Here is a 23,460-nt window from a genome sequence, read left to right on the forward strand (position 1 = left end):
AGCTTCTCTTTTAAAATCTGAATATTTGGCAACAAAGAGCTGGCATTTTCACATTGCAAGGGAATGCTGGACTTGAACATAAACTATTCCCAACCCACTCCTAGACTAGACCTACACCTTCTGGTCTCCCTGCCTCACCACTGACCATCTTCTCACACTCCGGTCATTTCAGTAAGAAACCTATGTGCCAGGAGTTATCTATTTTATACACAGTAAAGCAACTATGAAAAGTGAAAGTGTAAGTCCCTCAGTCGTGTCTGACTCTTCCTGACCCCATGGACTGTAGCCCACCAGGCTCCTCTGTCCATGGGGTTCTCCAGGCAAGAATACTGGAGTGGGTAGCCATATCCTTCTCCGGGGATCTTCAAAATCTAAAAAAAAAAGTAAAAGAAAAAAAAGAAACCTATGTGCCAGTTCTCCAATGGCTTAAGTGTGTGTGACTCTGGTCAGAGGGAAAACGTGAAGAAGTTATTTCAATCGTGTTGATTATTACAGGGGGGAAGTAGAGGGGGCTTCCATGGAAGAGAACAAAGAAACTTCGAGCGGGGCTGAGGTTAAACACGGGGGCTCGGGGAGCCAGGAGATCCGGGTCTAGAAAAGGTTCTCTCCATTAATTCTGTTACACTGGGCAAGTATTTTCCTTCTCTGCGTCTCAATTTCCCCAGCTGTGAAACGGAGAAATCTGTGAAACCAGAATCGTTAAACGATCCTGCAGGTCAGGATCGTTAACATTCTCAACCTTCTCTTGGACCTTCGCACCATCCCTTAGGAAGTCTAAGAATCTGCCATTCCCGCATCCACCGTCCTCCCCGGCGCCGCCTGGGCTTCTTGCGGGGGAAGGGGGTCACTTCAGGGGAACCGGGTCTCGGTCGGGAAAGTCGGGGCGTGCCCTGCCTGCCTGCGAGTCCAGATCGTGCCAAGTCGCCTCGGGACCCCGCCGCCAGCTCCCCACCGCGCCGGCCTCCCTCCTCGCCTTCCCCCGCCTGACCGCTTCCGCGGAGCAGGGAGCCTGGGACCGCCCGCCGTCTGGCCTCCGCCCTGGAGCCACCCCTCCCAGAGGAGCCGCGCGGCTGGCGCTTGGACCCCTCGGCAGCCCAGCCGCAGGTGCCCGCCCGCCTCCGCCCAGCCCAGCGCTCACACGGCCGGCCGCAGGGCACCATTCCCCGCTCACTCCTCTTGCTCGGAGTTGCTCTTTTAGCCCCTGTTCCCCGGGTGGAAGCACCAGTCTGAGCTTCTCTGAAGGCGTGAAAGGGATAACGGAGTGAGGTGAGTGATGCTCTAGATCTTTTTCCTTTTAAATAAACCTGCATACTAAGAGCACTGGTGGGAAACTAGGAAGTTGAAAGGAAAGAGAAGACAAAAGCAGGCAGTCGGGATGACCCACCACAAGCTGAAAGGGACCATTCCTAGCTTCGTTGAAATGTGTATCCCACTTTGTCCACCAGCCTCTGGCTCAGGTCGAGACAGACAGACTTCAATAAATATTTGCTGGGGTAAGTGTGGGAGGTATCAATTTTTCCGCTTGTTTCTCTTACCCAGCCTCAAAACAAGCCAACATTGCCTTTGATGACTGGCTTCATCTCCACCAGACTTTACCCCCCTCACACACACACCTGCCCCAAAGCTGAAGAATTGGAATAGTTTTATACCAAGTGCCATGGAGTCACACAGTGGACTGCTATGCAGCACTTAAAAAGTAGAAATCAGAGCTGTATAATCTACATTATACTTGTAGATAGCACAAGTATAATGGTAATGATCAGTAAGATGCAAAATATACCTACTGTCTGATGTCACTTAGGTAACATTTTAAAAGACACACTGTGTGTGTAAAATCACAGAAAGTTGTCTGTAAAATGTATACAATCACATTCATAATCGCAGCTGTTTGGGGGAAGTATAAAAGGGGATGAATTTGGCATGAAGACTGAGATGGAAAAACTATTTTCCTGTAGGTTTTAATATATAAAAATGATGAAGCAAAAGTTGATGAAATATAAACAATAGTTAACTGCAAGTGATGTTAACTTGGATCTTTTTCAGGATATTTTCTTTCTTTCTTGTGTTTCTAAATTTGTCTCTGTTTAAGCAGTTTTGTTGTTCAGATGCAAACAAAATAAGTTATCTCTGTGCATATCCTGTGGGAATAAAACTAGACAGTTCTGTCAGAAGTTACAACTTTCTTGCATCACAGCATAGGTTCTTCCTGGAGAAGACACCTCTTTACCTAGGGAGTCTGAGCTGCTTGGAGCAGCTCACCTGTTGACCTCCTCCCAAAGCATAGGCCAAAGGTCAAACATTGTCTATAGTTAATAATCTGATAAATGGTCAGGTCAAGGGAGAATCTGGAAACTCCTTGATTTCCTTAATAAGACACATTGCTGCTTCTCTTGAATTTTCTGTCTAGGATGTTCACTTCCATGGGTGGTGACTGCCCCCTTAATATCTCAAAATGATGCTTATGTAACACTGCAGAGTTAATATCAGGTCAGGAAAGGGTGTGGGGGTTGGTAGGAAAGAGGCCTGTAGCTCTTCTGGGCCCTGTTCAGTGGAATGGAAAAGATGTGTCTCCTTTTGCCTGCCACGAAAGGTTGATTTCTTTCTGGATATGAGGGGAAGTTACCAGTTTGGTTATCTACAAAGGAAGAAAAAGAGAAAGACGATTCTCGAAAGGATTGAGTGTTTTAACACAATGGATAAGCTACAACCCAGTAGGCCAAGTCTTCTGCCCATTCCCCATACAAGAGTGGTTCCCTGTTGACATATTTTCTTCCTACACTAAAGAACATCACTGGATCTTTGGTAAACAAAATTGCCTACACATCAGAACAGAACTCGGAAATATGGCAAATTGGAATCATATCCCTCTTTCTGTTTCTGACCTGACAACTTCCAAGGTCAGTGCTCAGTCAGTACACTTTGTGTTGTGGGAAGATGGGCTACTTGAGAAAAGCCTGAGGTGTGAAGAAAAATCCAAGAGTGGCAGGATTGGGGTGTGGTGTGAAAGCTATGTGTACTGAGGTTTTACTCACAAAACTGAAGAGAATGTAGCCCCTGTCTGCAATATTAACAATCACCAACTCCTTAAAATTGATGTTCTCTTTAGGACTAAGCCTCTCTGATGTTATCTGTGGCTCAACCTTTACTATTCCCCACTTATTCCGGACTCTAAATGCAATAATGAAACACACAGGGCACTCCATTGCTTCTGCCTAGCCTGCAAGGAAATACTGAGTATCCCACCCACTTCTTCCTCACCCTCAGGGATTACAAGCCCTCTGTTTGTAGCCCAGAGATACAGTTGAGTTCTTTCTATCTCTCATCTCCATCATCCCCACCCCCCCAGCTTCCTCCAGCCACCTGTTACCTCCTGCCCCTCCCTACCCTCCCCCATATTATTTAATCTCTTGCTTCCTGATTGCTGATTCTGTCTTTGCTCTCCATTTAATGCTTCTGTTTCAGGTCCAGAAGGCACTTTGCCAGCAGTTGGCTTTCATTATGAAAAGTAGCATTTCCTTAATGAGTCTGCCTTCCAAATGAAGGCTTTACTTACATTTCCTCTAATAGGAAAAGGAGCTTTTCTCCTAGATTTGCATAGGGGCTACTCAAATTCCTTTTCAATTACTCATCCTTAGTCCAGGTTCACTTGGGACACTTTTTTCCATTCTGACTCATTCTGACTCTAACTTGTATTCTTGTCATGTGCAAAAAGTTCAAGAGGAAATCAACAGGTGTCATAAAAATCAACATAAGGAAATATTGCACTATTAAAAGTAGCAATAGCTAGTATTAATTCTTTGCAAATTATGTGCCAGGCATGGTGCTAGTTGCCTCACACAGACTGTCTCATGTTGGAGAAGACTCTTGAAAGTACCTGGGACTGCAAGGAGATCAAACCAGTCAATCCTAAAGGAAACCAGTTCTGAATATTCTTTGAAAGGACTGATGCTGAAGCTCTAATGCTTTGGTCACCTGATGCCAAGAGCCAACTCGTTGGAAAAGACCCTGATGCTGGGAAAGATTGAAGGTGGGAGGAGAAGGGAATGACAGAGGATGAGATGGTTGGATGGCATCACCGACTCAGTAGGTATGAGCTTGAGCAAGCTCCGGGAGTTGGTGAGGGACAGGGGCAGGCATGCTGTAGTCCATGGGTCGCAAAGAGTCAGACACAACTGAGCAACTGAACTGATCAGCCGTATCTGTCCCATGCATGAGATATGGTAAAGCCATATAGCTGATATGAACTTTTAAATATTGTTTTATATAAAATCTAGGTTTTTATCCTTTTGTGGGGTAGACCTAAAGATCTGGCCCCCAGGGCCTGTGTTTGCACTTTAGCAACAGTCTTTTTGATGGAAGCTGGATTTCGCAGGTCGCCAGTGTCCCAGCAGGCAGTAATATCCTCTACCTGGTCCAGCTCACTCATTTCCATTTCCCTCTGGCTCTTGTAGGCATCTGAGGTTGTGATTTCTGCAGAAGGCATTGTTTCTCCCACTTGAGAGATGGGCAGTTTAAAAGCCATTATCAGTGTCAGTTTTCCATACCAGTTTCCAGGAAAGTAAAGCTTTTGTATAATTATGTTAAAAATGATCAAAGCTGTAAATATACACTTTTCAGGGCTTTTTAGCTCTCACGTGTTATCCAAGCTTCCTAGCTGACTACAATTATTGAGCACTTGTACTGTGAAAATATATTATGTATTATCTCACAAAATCATATTTGTCTTTGAGGTGAGGACTGTTATGATCTTCAAGTTCAGGGAAAAAAAGAAATATGTTCCATGAAACTCTGCGACTTGCTAGTATGGTCAAGCCCAAACTCAGAACTTGTGCCTTTGATATTGTAGTAACTGCCAGGGTCAGAGGAAAGAGGAGATTTTTTTTATGACTGAAAATTAACTTGATCACCCATCGAAAAATGTTTAAAATTAACCTATTTTCTCAAAGATATAGAAAATCACAATACAATATTTCTTTTATTTTATATGTGTTACATAGAGCACAGCTGGGAATTCCCTGGTGGTCCAGTGGTTAGGACTAAGCATTTTCACTTCAGGGGCCCAGGTTCAATCCCTGGTGGAGGGACTGGTTTAAGACACTGCAAACCACACAGCATGGCCAAAAGTAATTTTTTTTTTAAAGCATTGCTGACCTCATTTTAAGCTTGTCTTCACACTTAGAAAAATATTTTGCTTTCCTCCCTCTTTATAAGTCCAGGTCCACTTCTGATGAGGCCATGTAGTGGGTTCTCCCAGATGTTAGATGTTCTCTGTTATTTCTGAAATTGTCATTTTCAAGAATGAAACATTTTACTGCAGTGGTTCATATTAGCTTAATTTCAGCTACTGTCTGTAATCAGGTACACCTGAGTACACCATATCATAAGAATTCCTTTTCTTTTTATCTCCCAGATACCTAGCTGAGGTTTCCAGACCCCTTTTGAGTGAAGATGAATGTTTCTTCTGGAATAATGTAAGTGGAAGGTCCAGGTCTCGGTAGACTCAACTATGGGAGCCAACACTTCAAGCAAACCACCAGTGTTTGATGAAAATGATGATGGTGAGAAATGTTCAATAATTGTATATAAATATAGAACTTGCAGAATTCAGATATAAGCTTCTCACTTCATAATAAATTGCCATGTACTGGATTGGCCACAAAGTTCCTTCAGGCTTTTCCATACCATCTTAGGAAAAAACCAAAGTGAACTTCTTTGCCAACCCAATAAGACCTTTAAAAAAGGTAGAAATGCAAAGATAAGCCTGAGCATAACCTTGCATGCTAAGAGCTGGATTTTACCTTCCACTTTCCATGGGACCTTGGATAGTTTTCTTAATCATGACTCTGCCAATGCCCTTTGTTCAAAGGGAGCTGTGAGTGGGCACCTGGTTTCAATAGAAGACCTTGAAACTAAATGATTTAATTCTCTGTGCTGCTCCTTTGACAGATTAAGTTACCCCTACTGGTAGCTGTTACAGAAAATTTCTTTTATTATTAAATTGCATGTGAATGATAATACTCATAATATTATAGAGTGGAGTGAGGCAAGTTTGTGCCTTCTGAGCTTCCAACTTACATGTTCCTAGGGTCCTTGCCAATTTCCACAATGCTAGGTCATAGAAAAAAGGATCAGTTTCATTGGAGAAAAGTGAAACTTTACAGCAGCCTTATAGGTACATGCTGTTAGGTTGTCTGGGGGAAAAGTGGCCCTGGACCCCAGCTAGTAAGTTGCCCAGGTGCCCCAGAGGTAGCCCCCAGAATCATTTCCAGGGAGTTCTGTTAATTGGACCACAAAGGAAAAGAACAATGAATGGAAATTCAGGAGATTTGAGCCCTAGTCCTCTTCTCAGCTACCTGTGTGGTTCAGGAAGTTTACTTTCAACTTCCTCATCAATCAAGTGAGAGGAGAGGGTAGTAAACTTGAAGTTCTTTTTCAACTCCAGAATGTTATCATTTTGAGATCCTAAAGGCACTTTGCAAAAATGATGAGATAGCATCCGAATCATCAAGGAAAATTTGCTAAAACAGAAGCTTACAAGTAACAGTGACTTAAAGAAGATGGTTGTGTTTTTCTTTCTCATGTTAGCATTCTAGGCATAGGTAACCCAAGTGAGACGTGACTCTGAAGGGTTAGGGACAGGTTGGCTTCTTTCTAGCGTTTGGTAGCCCGAGTGTTACTATCACCCTCATGCCTCAGGGTGGCTCACCACCACATCACATCCCAGCCACAGGAAGGGGGAGAGCGGGGAGACCAAGCCCACACCTTTTAAGGGTGCGATTTGCCTGCTGCTTGTCACTTACACTTACAGACCTAGTCACAAGGGAGACTGAGAAGTTTAGTTACTTATCTTGCATGGCGATGAACCTTCTAAAAATAAGGAGTTCTGTTCTGTTATACAAGAAAGGGACAATTAGCTATCTGCCATGGCTGGGGAACAAACAAAAGTCTGGTCTGATCTTAGTTTTTGAGTTTTTGTTTGGACCCTTTAAAAAAACAAATGTCTGGCCAATCAAGATGCTTTGTGGCTAGCTGTTCACTATCAATTCAGAGATGTGTCATGACTACCTATACAAAATACTGCATAGGAACCCTGAAATTATATGGTTTGAAAATGGTCTTAAGAAAACTTTTTTCCACTCATATCTATAGCCTTGCTTTGCTCTATCAAGCTGTAAAGTCAAAGATCTAGAGGGTGTTACTTGATTTTTCCCATGTCTAAAATGGGAAGACAAAAAGGCTTGGATTTCATGTGTTTGGTTCACTGTGGTCCCTACAGATTCATAACTAAGGTTGATGCCATCCAGCCATCTCACCCTCTGTCATCCCCTTCTCCTCCTGCCCCCAACCCCTCCCAGCATCAGGATCTTTTCCAATGAGTCAGCTCTTCACATGAGGCAGCCAAAGTATTGGAGTTTCAGCTTCAGCATCAGTCCTTCCAGTGAACACCCAGGACTGATCTCCTTGCAGTCCAAGGGACTCTCAAGAGTCTTCTCCAACACCACAGTTCAAAAGCATCAATTCTTCGGTGCTCAGCTTTCTTTATAATCCAACTCTCACATCCGTAGATGACCACTGGAAACACCATAGCCTTGACTAGATGGACTTTTGTTGGCAAAGTGATGTCTCTGCTTTTTAATATGCTATCTAGGTTGGTCATATCTTTCCTTCCAAGGAGTAAGTGTATTTTAATTTCATGGCTGCAATCACCATCTGCAGTGATTTTGGAGCCCAAAAAAATAAAGTCTGACACTGTTTCCACTGTTTCCCCATCTATTTGCCATGAAGTGATGGGACCAGATGCCATGATCTTAGTTTTTTGAGTGTTGAGCTTTAAGCCAACTTTTTCACTCTCCTCTTTCACTTTCATCAAGAGCTTTTTAGTTCCTCTTCACTTTCTGCCATAAGGGTGGTGTCGTCTGCATATCAGGTTATTGATATTTCTCCCGGCAATCTTGATTCCAGCTTGTGCTTCTTCCAGCCCAGCATTTCTCATGATGTACTCTGCATATAAGTTGTTCAGCCATGTCTAAATCTTTGCAACCCCATGGACTGCAACACACTAGGTTTCCCTGTCCTTCACTATCTCCTGGAGTTTGCTCAAACTCATGTCCATTGAATCAGTGATGCCGTTCAATCATCTCATCTTCTGCCATCCCCTTCTCCTCCTGCCTTCAATCATTCGCAGCATCAGGGTCCTTTCCAGTGAGTTGGCTCTTGGCATCAGGTGGCTAAAGTATTGGAGCTTCAACTTCAGCATCAGTCTTTCCAATGAATATTCAGGGTTGATTTCCTTTAGGATTTACTGGTTTGATCTCCTTGAAGTCCAAGGGGACTATCAAGAATTTTCTCCAGCAACACATTGTTCTTCAGAGCTCAGCCTTCTTTATGACCCAACTCTCACATCCATACATGACTACTGGAAAAATCATAGCTCTGACTATATGGACTTTTGTCAGCAAAGTGATGTCTTTGTTTTTTAATATGCTCTCTAGGTTTATCATAGCTTTCCTTTCAGTACACTCTAGGTCACCATTTTTTGTTGTCTTGGCCCCCAGCAGATGAGCCTACAGTAGCATCCTTAGAGAGAAGAGCTGAGCATAACAGTATGTCTGCACTTCCCAGGGCAAGACTCTGAGTCCGTTTACATGCTGAGTTGTAAAGCAGAAGTAGAAAGACAAATGCGTCTACTAGGAGCCCATCCCTCTGCTGGATGTGAGGAGCAGAGTAGGGTACAGGACGCCCCTTCCCTGCCTTTGTGGAGCTCTTGTTCTACTGGTGGGAGGCAAACAAGAAACTCGTTAGTGAATACACGAACCGGGTGACTTCAGACAGTGTTCAAGTGGCACCAAGGGAAGGATCTGAGGACCTTATGGAGAGTGACAGGGTGATGGAGAGGAGACTGCAGATAGGGTGTGACCAGAGCTGGCCTTTCTGAGGAAGTAACACCTGAAGTAAAGCCTGAAAAATGTGAGTAAGCCACTCATGTAATAACAGAATAGTTCAAGCACAAGAAAAAGTCCAAATAGTGACAAAATCAGAAATGACCAGTTGCCTATATCTCCACATTCTGATGAGAATGAGTTTGTATATTATGAAAAGGGCTCATATTTAATTGCCATATTATTTTTTGATAAGATCATTGAGTTTTGGGGAGGAAAATTATGACATTCTGGTTACTTCTTAAATGAATATATCCTATAATATAGATTTGACTCCTTTCATAGCTCTGGACTGAGCAGAAGGAAAGTTTTTATTTGATTGCTATGAGGCTTCAAACCAAGAAACAATGACAAAAAGCACTGACTGATCCAAGAACATTAATGCCTGTATCATATTTGATCTCTGTATTTTTATATAAATAATCAAATGGAGCCAGAATCTAGGGCACTTAAATGAACCAATTTAATTATTTTAAAATATTGCTGAAAAGAATCCCAAGATGTGATTGAAGATTGTTTACTATTCCCATTATACATTTGAGAAGAAAATTTGCACCTATTTTTCCCAAGTAATATTTCAAGATTTCTTTCTCATGGAAGAAGTGTTTTGGTTTACTTCAAAGGTAATTAAGGAATAAGATGTTAGTGGATGTCCCTTGAGATAAGCTATTCTCTCTAGAATTCATCCTGACAGTTTCTGTTTCATGCTGGTCCATCTGATACTGATCTTGAGAGAATCATTCTGTTAGTTACTCATGTTGATCTTTATTTAGTGAAAACAAAGTATAAGCTTTACAGCTGCTGAAGAAGAGCAGAAGGCTTGCTTAGTTAATTACTGTTAAGTCATTTCTTACCAAGTAGATCATACATGATACTACTGTTTTGTGGTTTAAGGCAAACCTAAGTTCTGATTATTTGTGTGTGTGGTATAATATATATGGGCTTCCCTGGTGGCTCAGATGGTAAAGAATCTGCCTGCATTGCAAGAGACCTAGATTTGATCCCTAGGTCGGGAAGATATCCTGGAGAAGTAATGGCTATCCACTCCAGTACCCACCCATTCTCTTGCCTGGAGAATCCCATGGATAGTGGAGCCTGGCAGGCTACAGTCCAGGGGGTCACAAAGAGTTGGAGATGCTGAGTGACTAACACTCTAATATATATAATAAAATGTACCATTTTCACCACTTTTAAGTGTACAGTTCAGTGGCATTGAGAGGGTACATCTGGGGGCAGCCATCACCACCATCTATCTCTGGACCCCATGGACTGTAGCCCACCAGGCTCCTCTGTCCACGGGATTTCCCAGGCAAGAATACTTGAGTGGGTTGCCATTCCCTCCTCCAGGGGGTCTTCCCAACCCAGGGATCTAACCTGTGTCTCCCTAGGCTCCTGTACTGCAAGCAGATTCTTTACCACTGAGCCACCTGGAAAGTCCCTGGAGCTTTTTAATCTTCCTGAAGTTTTGTAGCCATTAAACATTAATTCTCCATTCCCTCGTCCCCTTAGCCTCTGACAACCACCATTCTACTTTATGTCTTTATGATTTTAACTGTTCTGTGTGTGTATTAGTCACTTGATCGTGTCTGACTCTGTGCGACCCCATGGACTATAGCCTGCCAATCTCCTCTTGTCCATGGAATTCTCCAGGTAAAAATGCTGGAGTGGATTGCCATTTCCTTCTCCAGGGGATCTTCCTGATTCAGGGATGGAACCTGGGTCTCCTACATTCGCAGCTGGATTCTTTGCCATGTCAGCCACCAGGGAAGTCCTTTAACTATTCTAGATGCCTTATAAAGTAGAATCATGTATGATTTGTCCTTTTGTGTCTGGTTTATTTCAGTTGTCAAGGTTCATCCATACTGTAGCATGTATCAGAATTCCATTCCTTTTTAATGCTGAGAAACAGTCTACACTGTATGCAGATAACACATTTTGAATTTAGTCTTTCATTCATCAATGAACATTGGGTTATTTCTACCTTTTGACTACTATAAATAATGCTGCTGTGAACATGGGTGTACAAGTATCTGTTCAAGCCTGTCTTCAACCGGTACATCCTTTAGAAGCAGAATTCCTGGATCACATGATAAGTCTTTAATTTTTTGAGGAACCACTCACCACACTGTCTTCCTAATTATGTTTTATATTTTAGTAGTGGGAGACCACTTGATATAATATACCAGGGCCCTGGTAGTAAAAACCATACACAGATTCAAATACAGTTTGTAGCTGTGCCACAAACTAGCCATCTGTGTATTTTTATGTGAAAAATCAAAGGAGATATATATAGCCTGATCAACCATCAAACACCAGAGTCAATCTAATTATAAATGTTCTAAAAGGATTTGAAATTCCATAGAAAAGGTCCCAAAATTAAATAATTACTAGTGAATTAATTTGAAAAAAAAATCCTTCTATTGTACAAGTTATTAAACCTCTGTAAGCTCCGTTTCTTCATATATAAAATGCAAGTTAATTGGACATATACTTCACTGGGTCATTGTGAGGGTAGACTAAACTAATGCAGGTAAAATACTCAGCAAGGTATCTCATATAAAGTAACCACCCACTTAATGCTAGTTATAACATTATTTACCAGGATCAGAGTCTCTGAGCATGAATTCTTTTAAGTATTTCTACTTTGGAAAGACACAGCATTGATGACATGCAACTGTGTAGATGCCATAGTTAATATGACCTATTCACAATTCTATCAACAGAATTGGATTGCCAGATGGCAGAGCTTATGAATTCTGTGAAAACCTATATAAGTCCTCTGAAAAGAAACCAAATTATTAACTTCATGAAAACATAATCTCATCTGACTTTTCTTTGATCTCTTCTGGGAGAATGATATTTTTGTTTAAGGCAAAATCATGAACTCATTGGGTTGAAAAGTCAATAAATTAACTTCTCCTGATTTAAGTCCAAAGCAGATTGTTTAAGTAATCCCATTTGACCAGACATTGTGACAGTTTTCCCCCAAAACCAACTACCATGGGGATACCATGAGAAATGAGGAATAATACAGAAAAACCTTCTAAGTTTCCTGAAAGAAAAGAAATGCGGGTAGTACTTGTTATTAATGTTTGTAGCTTGTTCTTTATATCTGCTTTATTTCCTCTCTTTGAATGCCGCAGTTTTTGTTTTTGTTTTTGCTTGTTTTATTAAAAGATTAGCATTTTCAAAGCCCAGTTGTTGAGGTTTTCAGGCTGACTTATGGAAAGAAATTCTTTAACGCAGGAGAAAGTGAACTTGGTTATAATTCAGGGTCTGGGCAACAGAAAAGGATCTTGTAATCACTGCAAGTTGTATGTGTTTCCAAGCACATACAAATCATGTAGAGGTGATGGAGTTGGTTTAGTTAAACCAAGAGACAACTTTCTTCTGGAGGACTGTAGCTGAGAAAAGTTGGCCTTACATTAAAAAGGCTCTACAAAGAGTACATCGATGCTGAGTTTGCAGAGAGCTCAATTATTGCATTGTTCTTTGGACTTGCTGCAAACTCAGTGTTCCGCTTTCATTTGGCATCACTCGTCTCCTAGGATGTGTGCGACTGCTTCCAGCTTTCCTACATCTTCTTTGGGAGAGGCAATGGGTCCTTCAAAATGTTGGGCCAAAAAAATTGGCCACAGATTTGCAATCCAAAGAAATGGAAGGTTACTGAATTGATTCCAGCCCTGAAGGACTTTCAGACTCTTCCTTGTTATTTTAATGTCCCAGTGGGGTAGGCAAATGAATTTCAGACTTCCCCCTCTCAAACTTGAGTAATGTTGTCTGATATTATTTAGTATTTTGTGTAAAATGGTTGGGAAAGTAAAATGAACATTTCCCTAGTGAGAACTGGCTCCTTAAAACCATTATCTTGGACAGTCTAACATTTAGTTAAAGGATTTGTCATAAATAATCTCAGATCCACTTTTATGGCAACAAACACTTTTAATTTGGGAGGGCTTTATTTCCCCTATCCTAAGGTATCAGAAGAGTAAGGGAGAAACAGGCTAGACAGAGCCAAGAAAACAGACATCAAAGACAGAGGTGGTGCTTCCAATTTGCATGTTTCCTGAGCAGTGGGTTAGAAAAGCATGTTTGGGAGAATCTACGCAAACAAATTTAGGCAACTTACATCCTTCCTTTGGAGATTCACAGTGCTTATGAGCATAATAATGGCTCTGAAATGTGCAACAATATTGAAATCTCAGGACTCTGATAATTTTTAAACTTATTTCAAAATTAAATCAGGTTGTGGAAAACCTTTTAATACCTTTTGGCAAATAATTCTCTGTGGATCTCAATTTGGGAAGCAAAAGGTTATGATCATGAACACTTTCTATTGGAAACATCGTTTCTTCCCATTTATCCCTTTCTTCCTCCCTTCCCTGATTTAAGAGCTTGCAGAATCTCCACAGCTGAAAAGCGATGATGTTCTTCTGTAAAGTCTCCTGCCTACAAGTTTTTCAGGCAACACAATGCATGTTTATGGAGGTTAATAAGTAAAATAGAGGGTAGCTCTCTTTAATGGTGGGATGCTTCCAGTCCAAATGGGAATTAGACTGGGAGATAACTGCTTTTGAGTTTTTAAAGAACATTTTAGTTCAGAGTGTCTTATGCACAAAGTATGTTGAAGCAGTTACTCATTATTAAACAATCATGCTGTACTAACTTTTTATCCTATCCAAAGTTACAGACATTTTTTTTTCATCTTGAAACTAACCTAGGTTGAAAAATTAAATTGGTTAGCTGGCTTCAATATTCAGCAACTACTTCAATGAAAATGGGAGTGAAGGCCTTCAGAGAAGCTGACTTCTGCTATATGGGCTTCCCAAGTGGCGCTAGTGGTAAAGACCCTGCCTGCCAGTGCAGGAGACATAAGAGACACAGGTTTGATCCCTGGGTCAGGAAGATCCCCTGGGGGAGGAAATGGCAACCCACTCCAGTTTTCTGGCCTGGAGAATCCCATGGACAGAGGTGGGCTACAGTCCATACGGTCTCAAAGAGTCAGACCTGACTGAAGCGACTTAGCACACATGCACGTGGCCTTGCAAGTGTAAATTTAATTACAGAGACCCAGCACTTTACCAGTCCAGGTTCTATGAATTATACCGGGATTTCAACTATACATTGCTCGGGGGCCGTTTGTGGAAACTTTTTGTAAACACACGCACACAATGATGGAATTATATTCCTCTTAAAATAGGACACAGCACCATTTGTATGGTTGAAAGGACTGAAAAAACTATGGTTACAGATTTTGAATTCACTAGACTGGCAGAGGCTATTTTTCTCCCTCTCCTGAACTATTTCTTCTTTCCTTCCTGGAGGCATATTTACAGTACAATAAGTGATATTAACCTTGTTCTACACTTGAGTTACCTACGTTTTTGTTATTTCTAAGAAGAGTTGAAAGTAGGGGTTGATATGCTCTTCCTGTGGTGGGCCCGACAGTAAATATTCTGTGTTGTTCTGTTCGGCCTCTGTCACAATGACTCACTCTGGTGTAGCCACATGAAGGCAGCCATAGGCAGTGAGGAGATTAACAAATATGGCTCTGTTTCAATAACACTTTTACTTGTAGACACTGAAATTTGAATTTTACATCATACTCACTTGTCACAAAATATTTTGATTTTCCAAACATTTAAAAATATGAAAGCCATTTTTAGCTTATGAGCCATATAAAAATAAATAGAGGGGGGGATTTAACCTGCATGGCATGTTGTACTAACCCTTGCTCTAAAGCATCCTGAAGGCATTTATTTATGTGCGCCAGGAGCTCATCTGATATTCATTCATAACCATCGAGCTGTCACTAAAAGATTGGGTAAGAAGACTGACATCTGTGCTCTACGGATGCTTAACAAAGGCAGGCTTCACAGACTCTTTTTCTTCATCAGTTTGAGTCAGTAGAAGTACTTGGACCAATAAATCTACTATTTTAGAGAATAAATTATATTGTTTTTGTAAATATATGCATTATTTGGTAGCCTAGATTCAAATCAGTGTAATTCATTTGAAATGTCATTAAGTAGTTTATTCGCTACAAGGGACATTTAGTCAACTGAGAGGCATCCAACAATTGGGGGTATTGATCCCCTATCCTGCCCCAACTTCTACTTCCTGATTTGTTCTAAAGAAATAGCCAGTGTATTTCTGACTTTTGAACCAATTCATGAATTGGGGTCCAGGCAGCAGAAAAAGAAGCTGTTGGTGCCCCTTGCTTGGTCTTGGCATGAGTAGTTGGTGTCAGGAAAGCCCCGACTCCCTGGAGTGCCGTGTTTCATAAAAGGGAAGTGCTGACTATGCAGGCAAATGCCATCAATTGGCCTTGAAAGCTGCGTTCCTGGAGAAGTTTCAAGTATTTCCTTAAAGGACCTGCCAAGCTCCACATGTATTAGTGGCAATCATTTGCTGCCAAACAGTTGGATGATAAAGGACTAGGGAAGCAGCTAAGTGATTTTTTTATCAGTGGATCATCGGTGAAATGTTCTAGAGTAGACCTTCAACCTTAAACATTGTGGTGTCAGTTAAGTCACAGGTTAATTCAGTGGCTTCTAGACACCCTCTGTGAAAAAATACAATGCTTTTCTTAGTCTGTGGTGAAAGGAGAAAAACAAGAGCAATGTAGTAAGTTTCTCATAAGGTAACACTAGTAAAGAATTTAAGTATACCTTTTTTCTTGTGTGCGTCTAGTATTTACGGATTGTGGAAATACAATTTTTTTTCACAGTAAGAACTTAGAGAAGTGACTTGTCTCTCTGATCTCCCGTTTTCTCACATGTAAGTGGATCCTAATAATAGTATCTGCCTCAAATATATTTTGTAGGAATAAAAAGATTATCCATAAAAAGTGTTTAGCTCACTGCCTAGCACATACTAACTGCTCATAGTTATTACTGCTGTTATCATGATCACCATAACTTTTAATGTTCTTACTTAACAAACAAAAAATAAAAGTTACCCAATGTTAGTTTTCCTCTTCTTCCCTAGTTTTTGTTTGCTGTTTTTAAGGTGGATAAGATTTTCTGATCTGTAAAATCCAAAAATACAATTGTAATTTTTAATCAGTTCTATGTACTGATTAATCAGTACTGATTTAATCAGTACCAATGAAGAGGCTGAAATAGGAAAAAAAAAAAAAAAAAAGAGGTGACGTCTTTTAATTGGAACAGTTATATTCATTTGAAGTGAAAGTTGGTGGTCCCTGGGCTAACCTAATGGGAGATGGAAAGCTGAGAGTTTATTCAACATGTATTTTCAATAAATAATTGAGAGTTACTGACAGATTGAATGTGGACTAAGAGGAAAGAACAATATCAAGAATGAATTCTAGGATTTGCTTCAGTAGACAAGTAGATGGCTGTGACATTTTGCTAAGATGCAAGAGAAGGGGTGCTGAGGGGTGGGGACATGTTTAGGCATAGTTAAGAGTTCTCAGTTGGATACATAAAATGACTGTGTATAAAATGCTGATGTCACATAGGAAGCTGAGATGAGTGGAAAACTCTGGGTTAGAGATATAAAGACGTGGTTTTAAATTTTACTGACATAGATGAGTCTGCCTTGGGAGAGTGGAGAGTAAGGAGAAACAGAGGAGGAGAACCCTAGTATTTAGAAGTCAGGCAGAGGAAAGCAATCAGCAAAGGAAATTAAGAAGGAACAGCCTGTGATATATGAAAAACATGTTCTGAAATCTAAGAGAAGACTCTTTCAAGAAGGAAGTAGTTGCTTGTGTTGAATGATCCTGGGTGGTTCAGTAAAGTGAGATTTGGGTTTAATAAAGTGGGATTCCCTCAGAAGAACTGGAGTAGCCATCATGGTCAACAAGAGTCCGAAATGCAGTACTTGGATGCAATCTCAAAAAAAACAGAATGATCTCTGTTCATTTCAAAGGCAAACCATTCAATATCATGGTAATCCAATCCTATGCCCCAACCAGTATCGCTGAAGAAGCTGAAGTTGAACGGTTCCATGAAGACCTACAAGACCTTTTTGAACACCCAAAAAAGATGTCCTTTTCATTATAGGGGACTGGAATGCAAAAGTAGGAAGTCAAGAAACACCTGGAGTAACAGGCAGATTTGGCCTTGGAGTACGGACTGAAGCGGGCAAAGGCTAATAGAGTTTTGCCAAGAGAACACACTGGTCACAACAAACACCCTCTTCCAACAACAAAAGAGAAGATTCTATACATGGACATCACCAGATGGTCAACACCAAAATCAGATTGATTATATTCTTTGCAGCAAAAAATGGAGAAGCTCTATACAGGCAGGAAAACAAGACCGGGAGCTGACTGTGGCTCAGATCATGAACTCCTTACTGCCAAATTCAGACTTAAGTTGAAGAAAGTATGGAAAACAACTACCATTCAGGTATGATGTAAATCAAATCCCTTATGACTATACAGAGGAAGTGAGAAATAGATTTAAGGGACTAGATCTGATAGACAGAGTGCCTGATGAACTATGGACGGAGGTTCATGACAGTGTACAGGAGACAGGGATCAAGACCATCTCCATAGAAAAGAAATGCAAAAAAGCAAAATGGTTGTCTGAGGAGGCCTTACAAATAACTGTGAAAAGAAGAGAAGTGAAAAGCAAAGGAGAAAAGGAAAGATATTCCCTTTTGAATGCAGAGTTCCAGAGAATAGCAAGAAGAGATAAGAAAGCCTTCCTCGCCAATCAATGCAAAGAAATAGAGGAAAACAATAGAATGGGAAAGGCTCGAGATCTCTTCAAGAAAATGAGAGACAGCAATGGAACATTTCATGTAAAGATGGTCTCAATAAAGGACAGAAATGGTATGGACCTAACAGAAGCAGAAGATATTAAGAAGAGGTGGCCAGAATACACAGAAAAACTATACAGAAAAGATCTTCATGACCCAGATAATCACAATGGTGTGATCACTTACCTAGAACCAGACATCCTGGACTGAGAAGTCAAGCAGGCCTTAGGAAGCATCACTATGAACAAAGCTAGTGGAGGTGATGGAATTCCAGTTGAGCTACTTCAAATCCTAAAAGATGATGTTATTAAAATGCTGAACTTAATATGCTAGCAAATTTGGAAAACTCATCAGTGGCCACAGGACTGGAAAAGGTCAGTTTTCATTCCAATCCCAAAGAAAGGCAATGCCAAAGAATGTTCAAACTACCACACAATTGCACTCATCTCACAGGCTGGCAAAGTAATGTTCAAAATTCTCCAAGCCAGGCTTCAACAATACATGAACCATGAACTTCCGGATGTTCAAGCTGGATTTAGAAAAGGCTGAGGAACCAGAAATCAAACTGCCAACACCTGTTGTATCGAAAAAGCAAGAGAGTTCCAGAAAAGCATCTACTTCTGCTTTATTGACTATGCCACAGTCTTTGACTGTGTGGGTAACAACAAACTGTGGAAAGTTCTTCTAGAGATGGGAATAGCAGACCACCTTATCTGCCTCCAGAGAAATCTGTATCCAAGTCAGGAAGCAACAGAACTGGGTGTGGAACAACAGACTGGTTCCAAATCAGGAAAGGAGTATGTCAAGGTTGTATACTGTCACCCTGCTTATTTAACTTATAAGCAGAATACATCATAGAAAACACTGGGCTGAATGAAGCACAAGCTGGAATCAAGATTGCTGGGAGAAATATCAATAACCTCAGATATGCAGATAACACCACCCTTATGGCAGAAAGCAAAGAAGAACTAAAGAGCCTCTTGATGAAAGTGAAAGAAGAGAGTAAAAAAGTTGGCTTAAAACTCAACATTCAGAAAACTGAGATCATGGCATCTGGTCTTATCACTTCATGACAAATAGACAGGGAAACAATGTAAACAGTGAGACACTTTATTGTTTTGGGCTCCAGAATCACTGCAGATGGTGACTTCAGTCATGAATTTAAAAGATGCTTGCTCCTTGGAAGAAAAGTTATGACTAACCTAGACAGCATATTAAAAAGCAGAGACATTACTTTGCCAACAAAGGTCTGTCTAGTCAAAGCTATGGTTTTCCCAGTAGTCATGTATGGATGTGAGAGCTGGACCATAAAGAAAGCTGAGTGCCAAAGATTTGATGCTTTTGAACTGTGGTGTTGGAGAAGGCTCTTGAGAGTCCCGTGGACTGCAAGAAGATCCAACCAGTTCATCCTAAAGGACATCAGTCCTGAATATTCATTGGAGGGACTGATGCTGAAGCCAAAACTCCAGTACTTTGGCCACCTGATGCAAAATGCTGACTCATTTTAAAGGACCATGATGCTGGGAAGGACTGTAAGCAGGAGGAGAAGGGGATGACAGAGGATGAGATGGTTGGATGGCATCACTGACTCAATGGACATGAGTTTGAGTACGATCCAGGAGTTGGTGATGGACAGGGAAGCCTGGTGTGCTGCAGTCCATGGGGTCACATTGTCCGACACAACTGAGCGACTATTGTGAACTGATATGGAGATGTACTCACCACCCAGTAACTTTCTCATTAGGAGCAATGACAGGGGCCAACTACCATAATACCCTTTATGAACATATCAGCCTGTAATTTAAATGTGACAGGCCTGAGGCACAGAAGGTTAAAGCACTGACCGGAAATAAGACAGCCACACAGCTAGATTCTGAATCTTGATATAAAATAACTTTCATTTATTTCAGTTATAGATATCCTCCCACGATGGCCAACCAGAATTAATTTATAAATTGAAACAAACCTAGGGGATTGCTTTTCAGTAATAATACGTCAGACACTCATTAAAGGCCCAGCAGTGCATCCTGCTCTCTGAGAGGTGAGTCACTTTATTTCACAGGGGCATTCATCTTCACATCTGCTATAGCCCACACGTATCCCTTAGACCACGTTATTGCTGACGTGTTACAGGTTCAATATATAACAGCTCTTCTTCCCTAGAGTAAATTACACAGTTTATCACCACTCAAGTTTACTTGTCTTCCTCTATTCATTTCGATTCTAAGGACAATTTCAATGACCTGCATCAACGTCTTTCACAATTTATTTCACGGCTGTAATCATCGTAACTGACTCACCCTTCAGCCTTTTTTTAGATGAACTTCATTGTATGATACCTTGTAGGATAACTTTGGTTTACCTTTATAAAATATTAAAGTTATTGTCACTTGGATAACTTCACTTTCTGTCCAGGGTATAACATAACAGGAAAAATGTTCTCAACTAAGGCTTGACTGAACATTGAAAAGTATTTCTACTGAAGTCTTAGGTGCCTAATTGGTAACTGGAATTCGCTTGCTTGTTTGCCCCAGTGCATTTCCACTGAAGACTACAGCCCCAGCTTTCCCTATGGCTAACATTCTAGTACAAAGGTAGATTAGATGAACTACACTGCAGCTGTTCTTAGGAAATGTGTATTGAAAGGCAAGTTTTATAGTGATAAAAGTATTACACCTGAGTTGTAGAAAGCTTGGAAAATAAAGTCAGGAAGAAAAAAACGTCACCCTCAATATTTCAACCTGTAGATAACTCTTGCTAATATTTTGCGGAGTTTCCATAACTGTCCTCATTCTTCACTCTGGCACCTCGCCTCTTTCTCACTCACTATATTTTTTTTAAATTTCTTACTTTAATTTACTTATTCGTTAATTGTGTTTTTCTCCTCATCATAAAGTAAATTTCTTGAAGACAGGGATTTTTGTCCATTCTATTTGCTTTTATATCTTCAGTACCCAACTTGTTAAATGAATCCATTAAGTAGTGTTTATCTGTGCATGTGTATAAAAGGCATTTGATATATTTGAGACAGTGCTTTATATGCTTCTGCAGCTTCATTTATATCATGATAGTGTGCTATAATTTCTTAAAATTTGTTAATTCTCGAAAGTTTAATTTAGTGGCTCTGCAGTTCTACAACTTGAGCAGCCTAAAATTTATTTAACTGCACAGTTTTAAACATACCTAAATGATAAAATGCACTGATGCTCTCTTAGATTACAACTGCTTTTTTTTTTTAGTGTTTGATAATTTTTTAATCCTAAAGAAATATTTGTATGACAGGAGACAAGAGACACTATTCCTTAGTTTGGAATAGTAAATCGTCACTATAGTGAAATAATATTCAAAGCAGTTTGGTTTATTTATATGGGATTAATCTTAGGTATTCTGCTGCTGCTGCTAAGTCACTTCAGTCGTGTCCGACTCTGTGCGACCCCATAGATGGCAGCCCACCAGGCTCCACCATCCCTGGGATTCTCCAGGCAAGAACACTGGAGTGGGTTGCCATTTCCTTCTCCAGTGCATGAAAGTGAAAAGTGAAAGTGAAGTCCCTCAGTCGTGTTTGACTCTTCGTGACCCCATGGACTGCAGCCTATCAGGCTTCTCCGTCCATGAGATTTTCCAGGCAAGATTACTGGAGTGGGTTGCCATTTCCTTTTCCTAATCTTAGGTATGAATATTACTTAAAAATAAATGTTCACTTGAATGAGTTGTGGAGATTTTTGTGCCATTTGCTCAAAACTAACTTTTTATCACTTTTTGTGAAAACTGTTACATAAAAGTTGGAATTTTAAACAGTGTATGGTTAAGTGGCACAGTATATCCATGTGCAAATATCACCACTACCCATATCCAGAACTTTTTAATCATCCCAAGCAGAAACTCTGTACTTAAACATTGACTGCTCAATTCCTTCTCCCTCTAGCCCTTGGTTATTTGTATTCTATTTTCTTTCTTGATGAATGTGACTCTTCAAAGCTCCTCATTTAAGTATGATCATACAATATTTCCTGTTTTGAGTCTGGATTACTCCACTTAGCATAATGTCTTCAAGTTTCATCCATGTTGTGTTAGAACTTCTTTCCTTTTTATAGCTGTATAATACTTCAATGTACATATATACTACTGTTTATCCATCTTTTGATGGACACTTGAGTTGTTTCCATCTTTGGGCTATGGTGGATAATACTGGATGAATATTGGTGCCCAAACACCCATTTGAGTTCTTGTCAATTCTTTGGTGTACATACCCAGGTGTGGACTTGCTCAGAGATGACTTGTAGAGTTCAACTATTATAGGCATTTATCACATGGGGCTGCATTTACCCTTACATGATGGTGATGAGAAAGATTTCTATTATGTTCAAAATATTTTTCCAGAAGGACCCTGTAGTCAGCTAATGGCTAGAGTTAGGACTGGGCCTGAATCCTTAATCCATACATCACTGATGGACATGCCAGAGTTTTGCTTATCCTTACTGGAGCTAGTGCTTAGAAGACCAGAATCTATCATTTTATTTTTGTTCAAAATTTGCTGACATCAAGCATACTCAATCATCAGCAGATTCAGTTAAGGAGAAAGAAAGTACTTCCTGTTCATCGCCCTCCTCCAGCTGCTGAGTCAGGCACAGTGGAGATACCAAGGAATTAGAGAACCTTCCCTTCAGGGATTTTAAAAACGCCTCTCCTGCTCTGCTTGACAATTTTCTCAAACGACTTTGTAAACAGTAGTACTACACATTTATGTGGTCTTCACGTTCTAGGAATATTCAATTAGAGTTAGAAATCAGTCAATCTTTCTTGTGTCTTTTAACATTTCATCATTTTTTTTAAGAAATCTCTCTCACACATGCCATTTTTCACACGCTTTGATATGTGGAAAGCATGCACTACTGTGTTAAGTAGTAGCCTGCTTACATATTGGAGTTAGACACTGCAAATTAGTTTTCTTGTATTAGTTTCTTAGGGCTCTGGCAGGAAGTATCACAAACTGGATAGCTTTAAACAATGGAAATCTTCACAGCTGTGGAGGCGAGGAGTCTGAAGTCAGGGTGTTGGTAGGGTCCTGCTCTGGATAGATCCTCTAGGGGAGCTTCCTCCCTTGCCTCCTCTAGCTTCTGGTAGCCCCAGGAGTTCTTTGACTTGTGGCAGCATCACTACGATCTCTGACTCTTTCTCTGCACGGTCTTCTGTGTCTGTGTGCAGACCTCTGTCTTCTTACAAGGGTACCAGCCATTGGTTTAGGGGCCAAGCCTACCTTACTCTGGTACAACTTCATCCCTAACCTGGATGAAAATATGAGTCTAAAAATGGTTTTAAAAAACACTAGCCAAGGTCACAAAGCAAATATATGATAAATTGATGGCTATGTCTGATTCCTACTATTAAATTTCCAAAAGGAAAAAAAAAACACACCAAAACTCTTGTTTATTGAGCATTTATTATATTCTTGATGCATTCCTAATATATTTTATCTAATTTAGTTCCCACCACAGCCCTAGGAAAAAAGGTATCTATTTTAAGGATGAGAAAAAATGGAAGCAAGACTTCCAGGGAGAGATGGTGAGTGAAACACATCTCTTTCCAGTCCTCGGGAATCTGTAGGGTCACCTGTCTCTAAAAGTAGACAAGAAAGGGGGCGCTAATTAAGGAGGATTGCTTAGATATCTGTTCAAACACTGGCCAGGTCCTTCTACCACTTTGTCAAAAGAGAGAAACTAGTCATCTGTTCCCCAAACTGTTGTTTACCGTCTGGAGAGGAGGGAAAGACCTGGCCCACGGAGGGCCAGCG

At 40.6% G+C, this 23,460-nt stretch overlaps 1 protein-coding gene across 2 annotated transcripts in view; it reads left to right on the forward strand.

Annotated features, from left to right (window-relative positions):
- The first annotated feature begins 981 nt into the window (after positions 1 to 981).
- The window catches only part of STK32A (serine/threonine kinase 32A), a 145,016-nt gene continuing 122,537 nt past the window's right edge, over positions 982 to 23,460 (forward strand). The window contains exons 1-2 of one of the 2 annotated variants that reach the window (XM_065918856.1): positions 982 to 1,266; positions 5,411 to 5,558. In XM_065918856.1, coding sequence (XP_065774928.1) covers positions 5,507 to 5,558 — 52 coding nt within the window. In that variant the 5' untranslated portion in view covers positions 982 to 1,266; positions 5,411 to 5,506. Of the gene's footprint in view, positions 1,267 to 4,010; positions 4,088 to 5,410; positions 5,559 to 23,460 lie in introns of those variants that run through there. The other variant, XM_065918857.1, reaches the window with a different exon arrangement.

This window comes from Muntiacus reevesi, chromosome 1, assembly GCF_963930625.1.
Source record: "Muntiacus reevesi chromosome 1, mMunRee1.1, whole genome shotgun sequence".
Lineage (NCBI taxonomy): Eukaryota > Metazoa > Chordata > Mammalia > Artiodactyla > Cervidae > Muntiacus > Muntiacus reevesi.